Here is a 12339-nt window from a genome sequence, read left to right on the forward strand (position 1 = left end):
CTTTTGTTTTCCTAAGAGGTTTGTTTGAAGAAAAAGAGACAACGTTGCACGTTGTGTGTGTAACGATCGATTAACCTCACCGATAGCTGTACCGCATGTACCGACTGTATATTTGTCACCCACCAGATTCGATCTGGCAGACGGCAGCAGTCTGCAGGTACTGCGCCTGCTAAAACTTCAGTAATACATGTATTAATGAAGATATCCGATTAGTAAGGGAGTATCGAGAACCTCAATTCAACATGCTTAAAGAGCTCTACTTACTACATGTAGTAGTAGAGCTAGCGCCTCAAAGTACTGCCGTTACATGTAGTTATGTAAGCTGCCTGAAACCAGCGTTGGTGCATGCATAGCCAATAATGCGCAGGCATGAGTAGTTTTATTTTACTACATGTAGTAATCGGTTCTGCAGATCAGAGCTCTCCACATTTTCACATAGTCACTAACTATGGCCAATTAGTACCACCTTTTCCCTATGGAGAGCTCAAGTGAGGCCAGATCTTACCAAGGGGAAATGCGTGCCAAAAGATGCGCTGGTAACCAAATAGTATTGACGTTATTGACGTTATTGGAATCCAAGAACTTATGAACACGCGCCGAATCCCTACCTTAATATTATTAGCCATGCGCACACGCGAAGGCATCAAATGCGAAATAAACAGCAATACTGGGCCTCTTGGGGAGCCATACGGGCGAGAACTGGGACATGATTCAACAGATATTGTCAGCAGGTATCTAATCAAGTTTGGATTGATTCGATACGTACAATATAACATACAATCGAATTGAATTCGAGCTTACTTTTGGGGGATAGTTAGGGGCATGACAGTTGGGAAAGTTCTTTATTCCAAGTTTCGCGGCACTATGTATATATATCATGCTGCTGTAATTAATATTTGTATCAATGTACGCTCAACAACTAAAGCTACGTGTCGACTTCAATTGCGGGCGTATTCAACATTCTGTATACCGTAGCACCGGCATTACAGCTGCACTGGTCCACACTCCAAATAGATCCACCTCAAGATTCCGTGCACTTATAATATGTACTTATAATTTACTTTATTAGGTAATTCTGATCGATAGTGCTCGATCGTATCATTCTTAAACCTACATGATGGTATGACGTATATAGTACTATTATATGTAGAACCGGCCTTCCATAATATATTTATAGTGCATCTAGTGTATAATTTAAAATAAAAACCATGCCAGTAGACGTGATTACTATTTTCGGGGTAAGAATTATTGTATGTTATACAGTAAGTTAATATTAGTGGATACATATAGGTATACGTACGGCGCAAGTTGAGGTTTTTTTTTTTTATGTTTAATTCATTAATTGTATACGCAAGTTGACCTAAAGTTGAATGCATGTATCAAACTACATAAATACAAACTTCTAAAACTCACTTTTAGTAGCCGGAATCTAAACGATATGAGTACGTGGCGGAATTTTGTCTTCCAGGTACATGTGGAGATAGATATCTATTAGACTATCGACATTCAGACTTGAATTTGAATTAATGAAGGACTTCTTCCGTAGTTAAAACATGTGGATATAGATAATTGCCGCAATATATATATTATATATATCGATCTTAAGCGCCTGCGCTAAGTACGTAGTATAGTAGAGTACTATATACGTAAGCAATGCAGACTACGTATACTAGTTGCAACGATATCCGACCATTTAATTAACGCGCGAGTAGTTGCATGTAGTAATGCCCAAGTGCTCTTTTGAATTACGTACATACTCTACCTGCATGATGCTGGGTTAAAATTCATTTATCGAATAAGGTGCAAGGAGTTCTACTCGGTGGCATTACGATTATTATTTTTTTCCAGTCCTATTTGAATGCCAAAGGGAATTCGAAGTCTGTCTCAACTTTGAGCCGGTCTGGCTTAAAACTAATTCTGTCATATGCATCAAACGTGACCGGGCAGTAAAAAGGATCTACTGATCAGATCGAAATTCGAAACAGGATCTTCTCTAGAGTAAAATTCCGATGGAAAACGTCGCGTCTACTGGTATGTATGTACGTTACACATAGTACCCGTAGTAATATAGATCTAGAGGGAGATTGCCTACCTACATGTAGTGATGTGGCCCAAAGTCATTTATTGTGGCGCCCAGCTGGCCTTTGCAACATGCATGCAACGCTTATATACAGCATGATAGGCCTTTCTAGCCTGGGATAAAAAGAGCTTTTTTAAATCTTGCGTCTTAGTTTATCCTCAAGAAGAAACTAAGGCGCTTGGGTATGTGAGTGTCAATGATTGGTTGATCATGATATTCAGGGGCCTTTCACGTGCAAACCGTTGATGTTTGTAGTTTCAAATTTCGGTTTTGTGCTCCTAGAACTGCGTCTTAAATAACCTAGCTAGTGGTTAGAATGTTGGTAAGACTACACCTGGTACCATAAAGCTCGAAGTATATACTGCATACTCTCATATCATTGAACAATACTCTGGCGCTATAGCTATCTATAGCGGGGTGAGTTTATCTACAGCTTACTCCATGCCAGCTTCATAGTACCCCTGCATTTTTTGCGTCAATATTCATAGTTAACTAGTGGCGCCGCAGCTTCAGCAGGAGTGATCAGATACATATGTAGCACCATGTCTGAGTTGTCTGAGTTATTAGAGAGCTACCTGGCCTGGACGGTATGTACGCCCTCATGATCCGGTAAAGGAATCGATAAAGCACCCGACAGGTTTGAGGCGAAAGCGCACTGACCGCCCCCCCCCCCCCTTCTCTTTAGCATAGCTGGTTCGCCAGTGATTGACTTGGAAACGGGCCAATGTAGAGTATGTAACTCATTGAAGCAGAGAGAAGAAGGCTGCAAATGCGGTCGGTGTAGGCAACCACGTATGATCTGTCACACGATTGCCATTGCCCCTAAAAGATTGGTACCGGATTTTAGTCCTATCAATGTATCCATCACTGGCACCGTACGTGCCAGTGTCATATGAACGACCATTATCTATGAATGACCCGGGAAACTAAAGGGTTTAGTTGTATCTATTTGACCAAGATCTCCACAGATACCACGCGGCCATATGGTTATCTTGTTAGAACACAAACACACAACCCACGAACTGGTGCATAACCATGCACGTGAGCAAGATTAAGCCGGTGGTCTGACTGTTCCGATCTCTCTTCATAACGGTTTACAGGTTAAAGATAAGAACATTACTCTATACTCTATGCATCCTCCTAGCGCTCTACCAGTTACTCGTACTTTCGTGACGTTTGTAAAAGGAACCACTATTGCATACCATACAAATACGCGCTAAGTCCACAATGGTATGCAATAGCGGTTCCTTTTACAAACGTCACGAAAATACGAGTAGTGGTTGAGATAAATGAAAGATAGAGGGCGTTAGCTGCACAATTAGAAACTCCGGCAGTTTGGACAAAAACTTGATCATGCACATCGTAACCAATCGGAGGCGTAGGAGCTCTAGATCTGTGCAAATGCTCGAAATTGTGTGGCTAAACCTCTATTACTCTGAAGAGAAAAAAAGGTCCACGTGGCCACACATGCGTTTAATTGAACGTCCCCGTAGGATTATTGAACATAGGTATCCGTAGATGTACCGGGGTTTAAGGGTAAGTACTGAGAACCCCATTTTGGGCTGTAAGGGCCAGTGGGCGTCTGCTATTGGTCGATTCAAAAAAAAGGACACTTGGCGGCCAAGAGGTTATTCGAATTGTGTGTTACAGCTTTTGCAACGCAACCTCCATCCCCTCTTTTCCACTGATGCTCTTTAAGGTGATGGCTATCATTTGATTATTTTTTTGTATTTTTAGGAAAATATTTAGATTTTTGAGAGTATATATGAAGTGTCTTCCCCCATACAAATTTCAGGGCCAAGACCAAAATTCATTGGCTGCTTTTTGGTTGCCATGGGCGGTTCCCATACAAAATCCAGTAGCCGGGATGTGGCAGCATTACATGTATGTAGGTACTGACGTTTTTTGAACTGGGCCACTATTGCATGAGCTTGGCGTATCTTTATATGGTACGTCCACAAACGTCAGATACGAGTAGAGACTCGTTCACTCCTAACGTTTTTGGGCACGACTGTTATTGCATCCCATGCAAAACTCTTCGATTCCGTGATTTTGTACGGTATGTATTCAACAACGGTCCAGTTTACATATGAGGTGCGATTATGTGCGTGTATGCTTCGCTGATTAGTTGATCTAATGTTAATTAGAGCGTTTCGGCAACGGCACTTTTCCAAATTTCTAGGCCAAAATTTGAGTTCTTGGCTCTGCGCTGTTACAAGCATTTACAGGTTGATCTTCAAGGATCTACTGCGATTTCACACCAAAGAAGCAACGGAATCGCTTCTAGCAGCGCAGAGCCAAGAACTCAAATTTTGGCCTAGAAATTTGGAAAAGTGCCGTTGCCAAAACGCTCTAATAAATACGTACAATTAATGTGTGTTTGTATGCATACATGTATATTATAACCATGGTTGTTATGAACCTTCGCTGGTCATCAAAGATCAAGAAAGACAATTGGATTTTCGAATATCTGAGTGTGAGGCTTGTATGTATGATTCGTGATGAGATGAATTGTATGTATATATGTCATGTAGTCATACAGGTACTCCGGCCTCAGCCGCAAGGTATGATCGGAACTGAATAAAATTTACTTTACATAAGTATATCTCAACACAAGGTATAGAGGCCAAGTGTACACAAGCTTAGGTGTGTCCCATAACTGGTAAAGGTTCGTACAGTTCCTCTAAATACTTGACCTCCTCCTCATCTAACAACTTCGAACCCACCTCTAATCCTTCTAAAACCCTCTCCACGCTCCCCATCCCTATGATCGGTGCTGTGACCTTTCCATTGATCCACGCCAATGCTACTGTAGCCATGCTCCACCCTCTCTTCTTTGCAATTTCTTCGACCCTCCCTATGATCTTTGCATCCGTCTCCGTTGCACCTATGGTGTACAGCCCCTTTGAAGCTGATTTCGATCTATTCTCTTCCATTCCACCCCGCACACTCTTTCCTCCGGTTCCAGCAGGTCGTGCAAGATGGCCGCGAGCGAGGGGTGACCAGGGGATAATACCAACCCCGGTGGCCTTGCAGTAGGGTATCATTTCTCGCTCTTCTTCACGGTAGAGGAGGCTATAGTGGTTTTGCATGGAGATGAATTTCGTCCACTTGTTGATGGCGGCAATATGTTGGTATTCGCTGAATTGCCAGGTCCACATGGAGGATGCACCGATATAGCGAACTCTGATAGGCTGTTAGTAGGTGGAATTAGAGAGAGTATGAGAAGAACTTACTTGCCGCTTTTCACGAGGTCGTGAAGGGCTTCCATGGTTTCTTCAAAGGGCGTGTTGCTATCGCAACGGTGGATCTGGAGGAGGTCGATGTAATCTGTTTCAAGACGCTTTAATGACGCGTCTACGGCAGAGAAGATAGCTTTTCGAGAGAGCCCTAGATGTTTATAATTAGTTTTGAACGTTATTGATCTTCGGATGAACGAATAATATGACATACCTTGCTGGTTTACATATTCCTTCGTGTATGGAATGTTTGGAATCTTGAGCATATCCATCATACTAGTACCAGGGTCTATAAAACAATTACTATTGTATCAGTTCTGATCCATTGTATAAATAAATTGCATTAACAGTACAAGAATGCTGTTGTGGCGGAGACTTTGTCTTCAGAGGACAGCCATTTTGATGATAATGACCTCCCTTGATACATAGACTTGTACTATATGATAATCCTATGACAAGGATGCAATATATTAGGAAATTTGAAGTTACCTCCTACTGTTCCATTGCACTTAGTCATAATGACCAATCTCTCTCGTGGAATTTTAAAGTTCTTAATAGCCTTCGCAATGATCCTCTCCGAGTCACCATAACCGTAAACATTCGCCGTGTCCCAGGTGTTGATGCCATTATCATATGCGGCTTTCAGAATTGGAAGAGCTTCATCCTCGCCTAGGATCCATGGTCCCGCCCAGTTGGAATTACCAAAAGACATGGCACCGAGAACAGGGTTCGAGATCTTCAGCCCAGAATTGCCAAGGCGCGTATAAGTTACATGAGTTGGTTTTGCGTCGGAAGTCATCTTCAGAAATAGTAATATAAGGGTTTTAAGGTGACAACTAATGTAAAATGCTTTGAGACGGACTATTCAATTAATTGGGGAGCTCGAAAACTTTGAAATTATATACGAAATCCCTCGGAGAAGAATAGCCCCGTCCGAGTGCCGTCGATCCGTTGGATCAGTAGATACGGAGAAAAGTTATCCGTAAAGTCCATATTAGTTCCGGCCAAAAAGGTTCCTGTCCTCGGTGTTCCGTTGTAATCGATGTCGTTGTGACTGTACTTGGAAGCTAGATATTCGACATTCTAATCCATAATGTACCTACATACGTATCATGCAGTGTAGCTGGTTGCACATCATGTACTCAACAGGGGTATGCTACAAAGAAGGCTAGTATCAAAAAAGGTTAAATGAAGCGCAAGAATCAATTAATAATTACATGTAAGCCTTGGCTCAATCAAGTCAATCAAATATTGAATAATATCGATGTAATTGGATATGGTTGACGAGTGAGATATTGTGAGTGACTAAGCTGTCTGCCTGTTTTGGAAAATGCGGTCCTACGTGGGGGGTAAAAATTGTGGCTTAATGGATTCGCTTATCTTTCTTAATGCTTCAACGGCCGGCTAATCAGTACAATAAACTAACTTCTACAGTTAACGTCTCAAGAGGGCATCCCAGCTTTGGCCTCGTGTCTATCCCCACCTAGCCTGCCCCGGCCAGGTCAACCTCGTAGTTGTCGATGTGAACTGCATACATGTACAGCTATTGGTAGAATTATTGCGTTGGAAAATCGCCCTGCTCTCGGCGTGATCGTCGGTCCCTGTTTCCGCAATAATCCTACCGATAACTGTATATATGCGCATATCTGTATGCAATGGGACTGGTATGACAAACGACAGCTCAAGTTACCACGGCCGATCGAGAATGGATCACACGATTGCATACCCTACTGCTCTAAAGCAGTATGTTGAGGTAAGTACGTCTCCTAGTTCGGGATCTTCCTTTACATTTCCAATACATCATCTTTCCCCGCACACAACACAAGCCTAGAGTATTCGATTACATATAGGTGCAGTTATATTAGCCATTACGGCCGTTAGGATGCTTACAGATTTTTATTGGCGTTTTTAGCTTACCAGGTTCATCTAGCTCCAGATATCCTTGCGAGACCAAAGTCCAGGCTCACTCAAAATATCATACTGGTCACAGCACACTATTCGAATAGAGATTATAGGATGATATTAACGGCTGACCTATATAGAAAATCAGCCTATACCCCTGTGCATACGAAGACGGGTTATTACTCGCAACCGACAACAGTAAAAGCTTCCCCGGTATTGCGGAGTTACCTTGATTGGCGAACGGTCAGTCTACGTCTAAAAAGTTTCTGAATGGTCACATGTAAGCATCTACCCGTTTCTTTGTACTCTAACCCTCCTGAGTATCATCTAGAGTGCATAGAATAATAGGTTTCACACGAGTACTCACATTATCGACCATTCAGAGATCGTTCCGAACAAATGGAACTCCAGAAGTAAAGAGGGAAAAGGGATGGAATATTCTGCGAAGTAGGAATCTTCCGGATAAGGCTTGACTCGGTAGGTCTTCGGTGATCAAGTACCCACCAAGGAGACCCTCCAATGAGCCAGGGTTCCCTCGGACAATTTAGTTGAGCCAAACCAACAAGACACTACAAACTTGCGTTTGATTAGACTAAAATAGATTTTTCCAGGTTAGCAATATCATAGGCTACATGATGTAAGCCCTAATTCTACCAAATATCTACTTTTTTATTATAAACACTCGGGTCCGAACCAAAAGAAAAAACTCTGAAAACTGTACTATCACGTTAGACAAACATAAAACTACAGAGAACCGCCGATTTCCATTCTTTTCATCATAATCTACCTCTTGAATTTATAATCAACGCCATATATTACCATCACCCCTTCTCTTAGTCCTCCTCCTCCTCCTCCTCCTCCTCCCCCTCCTCCTCCTCCTCCCCCTCCTCCTCCTCTTCAATGAGTATCACTCTTGGTCCTACAAACATCCCTCTCCCTTCCAGCCACCACGCAACCGTTGATACAATAACAACACCCAAAAATACTACCGGTGACCAGTTTATATCCCCCCACGTCTTTGGCACACTTGGTGGCAGCATAAACAGCGCCGTCACACCAGTCGCAAACGCCAAACCAACGCCATTCACCGCCCAACCTACCCATCCGGTCATCCTAAAGCCCTCTTTAGTCCCAACCAACCTCGTCCTACCGGTAAATACATTTATTGCTACAGGAGACCCGTAGGAAAGGCTGAGAGCAATCACACTGGCGGACAGAAATGCATTCAGGGTGTCTGTGGAGATTAGGTATAACCCGCCCATGAGCAGTACTGGAACCGCGGTGAGGAGAAGCGCATTAACAGGGACGTGGAGCTTAGGATGTATTATCGAGAATGTCGAGGAAAAAGGAAGGCCTCGGTCTCGTGAGAATGCATAGAGCATGCGGGATGAGGTGGTCATGATCGTGGTTGTACCAAAAAGGAGACAGACCAACGGGAAGCTACGTATACATAACCTATTAAAAGCAGAAGATATAAGAGAGTAGTGACACATACATTAAGAGACATATAGAAACGGTTTTACTCCCTGTTGAGTGGTAGAATATCGCTAATATAGGCCTTAGGGATCTGGTTAGCTCATTGTAGTCATGGAATATCACTCGGAGGATCATACCCGCACGGTGCACTAATAACCTCCTCGATGGACCCCATGCAGAACAATAGTACCAGAAGGAACCCAAATCCCGTTACCATACCAATAAGGACAGCATAGATCATGATTTTAGGTCCCTCACGCGAGGCGTGCGGAATCTCTTCAATCATATGTGCGACAGCATCATATCCTGTCAGGGCCAACGAGCCCTGAAGGAGCCCGAGGGACCAGGCTATGCCATTAGGCCAGCCAGTGTGGTTGACAAATTTGGTGAAGACAAAGCTAGGGCTTTGATATCCGGTTCCTGCGGAGGAAAATAACAGCGTAGCAGAGATTACGATGACCCCCGAGACGGACCAGATGACTGCAAGACTGGTAAGTAAACGGGGTTTCGAGCTAGGGGAGGGAGGTAAGTCGGTACATGCAAATCTACTGAATATCGGCAGCACACGGCTTCCAAAAACATTTATCGCGAAAGCTGTGACCGTGAAGGCAACATACACGGACAGCATTTGCCCCGGGGTCGCTACATATTCCTATCGATCCATACATCAGCATCATGCGCATATCCCCTAACACTAACTACCAGGTGCTAATAATTGTTACTACTAACTGCTGCCCCTACTAATCTCAATATCAATACTAACCGGATCTAACAAACTCGCTATGCCTACAACCATCTGGCTCGCCAAGCTCCCGCCTGTCGCGACCAAAAACACCCAGCCAGAGCAATTAATCCAGCCACACATCCAGCTCAGCAACGGCATCCATTCTGCCGGTGATACGACCGCAACCCAATGGTATTGCCCCTGTCACGAAAAAAAAAACCCAAAAATCAAAGTTAAGCTTCTCCCCGTAAGCTTTCCCATGTGTAAGGGGGGAATAGACTTACACCAGCACTACATCGCACCACATCACATGTCAGCCAACTTGCACCACACAACCTCACCCAATAAAAACTTACGTAGGATACTCAGCCAAAAACTCGGCCAGCGACGCTGCTAGACACAAATTGCAAACCCCGGACACAACAAGGCCCCACACGACAGCCGAGGGCCCGCCGGACGGGAGCGCGATAGAGAGCGAGGCCGAGAGCGCAGTCCACGAGTTAAGGATCGCGAATGCGAGACCGAGCATGGACAGCTTTGTGTGGTTCCGCTCCAGCGCCGGTTTGTGGAGTAGGGGCGCGTCTTCGGCGGTCGCGGGCGACCGCGAGAAGAAGGAAGATGGCATGGTACGTAGTAGGTGGGTATTGTACTGCGTGTTGTAGTCAACTATGTGGTTTGGTGGTGCGTGTACGAGAGCGCGTAGTGGGCTGGTTATCTACGCGCACGGGCACTTATCTAGCTAGCTGTCGTTGACATCTACGTAGGTATAATATGTAGCTGGCGTATTCCAAGAAAGAACTTGTGAAATGGTGTTGATTATTTAGATTTCCCCAAACAGTTACCTCTAACAGGTGTCTTTCCATTTATTTTGGCAAGTATCATTTGCGCCGTTGACATGTCTGTATTTTGAAACAGGCGACACGGCCATTGGTCAGGCAGCCTCCTACCACTTAATTCCAGGGTCGCATTCAGCGACGATGCCATGTGAATTGTTTCTAGGTACAACCTCCGCATGCAGTTATAAACTATGGCGTAAAGACCTATCCCCAATGCCAGACCCTCAAATTATAGTATATCCCGGTGTTTAATATTCCTCAGTCAGGGGAAAAAACAAGGCAAGGCAAAGCTTAATCAATCCAGCTGCCGTAGTTTAATTAGAGTTTGGCCTATCACGGATCTTCCCGAACATTAATGTGATATGGCGGAATAACAATTTTCCGCGGCACGATAATGCAGCATGTATGTAGACCGTGTGCACCTGTGTCGAGCATGTACCTGTGCCGAGCACCTTATAATAAAGGCAGCATTTTAGCCACCATTTGGAGCGGATCCCTAGAGATCAGATAAGATGCTCGGCACAGGTACATTCTCGGCACAGGTGCACACGGTCTACTTACCCCACCGTAGCTGATAGCACAGCTAGCTGTCCCCGCCAGCCCGGGACACAGCTTAACTTCACTTCATATCTCAGGATAACATAGGAGAACTCAACTCACCTGCACCAAGCTCGATAATCCCAAAACCCCCTGCAGCATCCCAGATAAAAAAGACTCATCCATTACAATGGCCTCAATCTCTACAAGAATCTCCATCCGCTGGGTATACCCCTCCCCTCCCTTTCCCTTCAGCCCCCTCCCCTGGAGCCAAACAATAATAAGAACAAAAAGCTAACCTCTACACCCCCCCCCCCTCCTCCTCAGCCCAACACCAAACCCCACGAACACACAAACACCCTCGTCCTCACCACGCCCAAACGCTTCTTCGTCGACCTCCGCGTCATGCGCAACGCCCCCTTCAACCTCTACTGGGGCTTCGCAGGCATCTCTCACAAGTCCGCGAGCGGCGACGTCGGGCGGTGGGTGCACACCGTCGACTCGCGCTACGACGACGTGGTCGAGGACTCTGGCACGTTCACACAGCTTGCCAACGGCGACTGGCTGGAGCGCGGGACCATGCTCGACTTTGACACGGGGCTCGTCGGCGACTACGAGGAGGTGTGGCGCGACACGGAGCCCGAGCCGCGGGCGGCAGCGGTGCTGGTGCTCGGCGAGCATGCGCAGCGGAGGGTCGGGCCTGAGAGTGATGCGTCGGCGAGGGGGTGTGTGGTGAGGCTGGGGAGGTGGTGTCAGGGCGTGATGAAGGTGGATGGGAAGGTGACGGCGGAGAGGTGGGTGTTGGGCGTGGGCGAGACGGAGTGGTCGAGGGTGTGGAAGTGTGGGGAGGGGGTTATGCCGTGTATGGTGGCGTGTGTGGAGCAGCGGGCGGAGGAGGAGGTGCTGGGGAGGAGGGTGGCGGGGACGGGTGGGGCGTCGCAGATTGAGGTTAGGACGGAGATTAGGGAGGGGGATGAGGTCGAGTTGGCGGATTATAAGTGGAGGGTTGTGGAGAAGGCGACTTGGTAGATTGGTTGTTGGTGGACTTTTTAGCTTGCTGATTTGGGTGTTTTTTCTTTCTCTTTTTCTTTTCTAGCTTTGATTGATTGACTTGACTTGACTAACTGGAGACAATAGCTTGGAGGGGTTATACCCTACCGAGTGATAATAGACGAACTTTGCTAGACGCGTATTCGAGTCCTTGTCGTAGACTCATGGCCAATTCGCAATAGTGCAAAACAATACTAAAAGATGATCAGATAGCATATACACCAGCCATTAAAATGAATAATCTAATCGCCTCAGGCTCCCCCATGCCTTCACTACGCCCTTCCCAGCGCAGCGTCCTAAAATACCCACTTATGTGTATTGTATGCAGGTACATTTCCACCACAATGAATGGTTCTATAGAATTCTTCTCTATCAATTAACGACCCATCACCGTCTCCCAAATTATAGCGAGGAAATTAGAGCCAATAGCTGTCGTGTAGTAAATAGTAGCTGTCCCGTATTGCCCCAACCCTAAGTTGCCACCAATACTCCAAC

General features: G+C 45.4%; 3 protein-coding genes across 3 annotated transcripts; 1 reads left to right on the plus strand and 2 right to left on the minus strand.

Annotated features, from left to right (window-relative positions):
• Positions 1-4722: 4722 nt before the first annotated feature.
• LAJ45_09565 (uncharacterized protein) lies at positions 4723-6118 on the minus strand (the record flags this gene model as incomplete). The annotated part of the gene is made up of 4 exons (XM_046119106.1): positions 4723-5266; positions 5317-5470; positions 5534-5608; positions 5809-6118. 4 exons carry the CDS (start codon positions 6116-6118, stop codon positions 4723-4725), a joined length of 1083 nt encoding a protein of 360 aa, XP_045967676.1.
• A 1936-nt stretch (positions 6119-8054) lies between these two features.
• On the minus strand, positions 8055-10046 carry LAJ45_09566 (uncharacterized protein; the record flags this gene model as incomplete). The annotated part of the gene is made up of 7 exons (XM_046119107.1): positions 8055-8661; positions 8717-8779; positions 8835-9177; positions 9235-9349; positions 9461-9622; positions 9706-9712; positions 9778-10046. The coding sequence occupies 7 exons, from the start codon at positions 10044-10046 to the stop codon at positions 8055-8057; spliced, it is 1566 nt and encodes a 521-aa protein (XP_045967677.1).
• A 938-nt stretch (positions 10047-10984) lies between these two features.
• LAJ45_09567 (uncharacterized protein) lies at positions 10985-11823 on the plus strand (the record flags this gene model as incomplete). The annotated part of the gene is made up of 2 exons (XM_046119108.1): positions 10985-11020; positions 11122-11823. 2 exons carry the CDS (start codon positions 10985-10987, stop codon positions 11821-11823), a joined length of 738 nt encoding a protein of 245 aa, XP_045967678.1.
• Between the last annotated feature and the right edge of the window lie 516 nt (positions 11824-12339).

Source organism: Morchella importuna (genome assembly GCF_003444635.1).
Source record: "Morchella importuna strain M04M26 chromosome Unknown Morimp01GS037, whole genome shotgun sequence".
In the NCBI taxonomy this organism is placed as follows: domain Eukaryota; kingdom Fungi; phylum Ascomycota; class Pezizomycetes; order Pezizales; family Morchellaceae; genus Morchella; species Morchella importuna.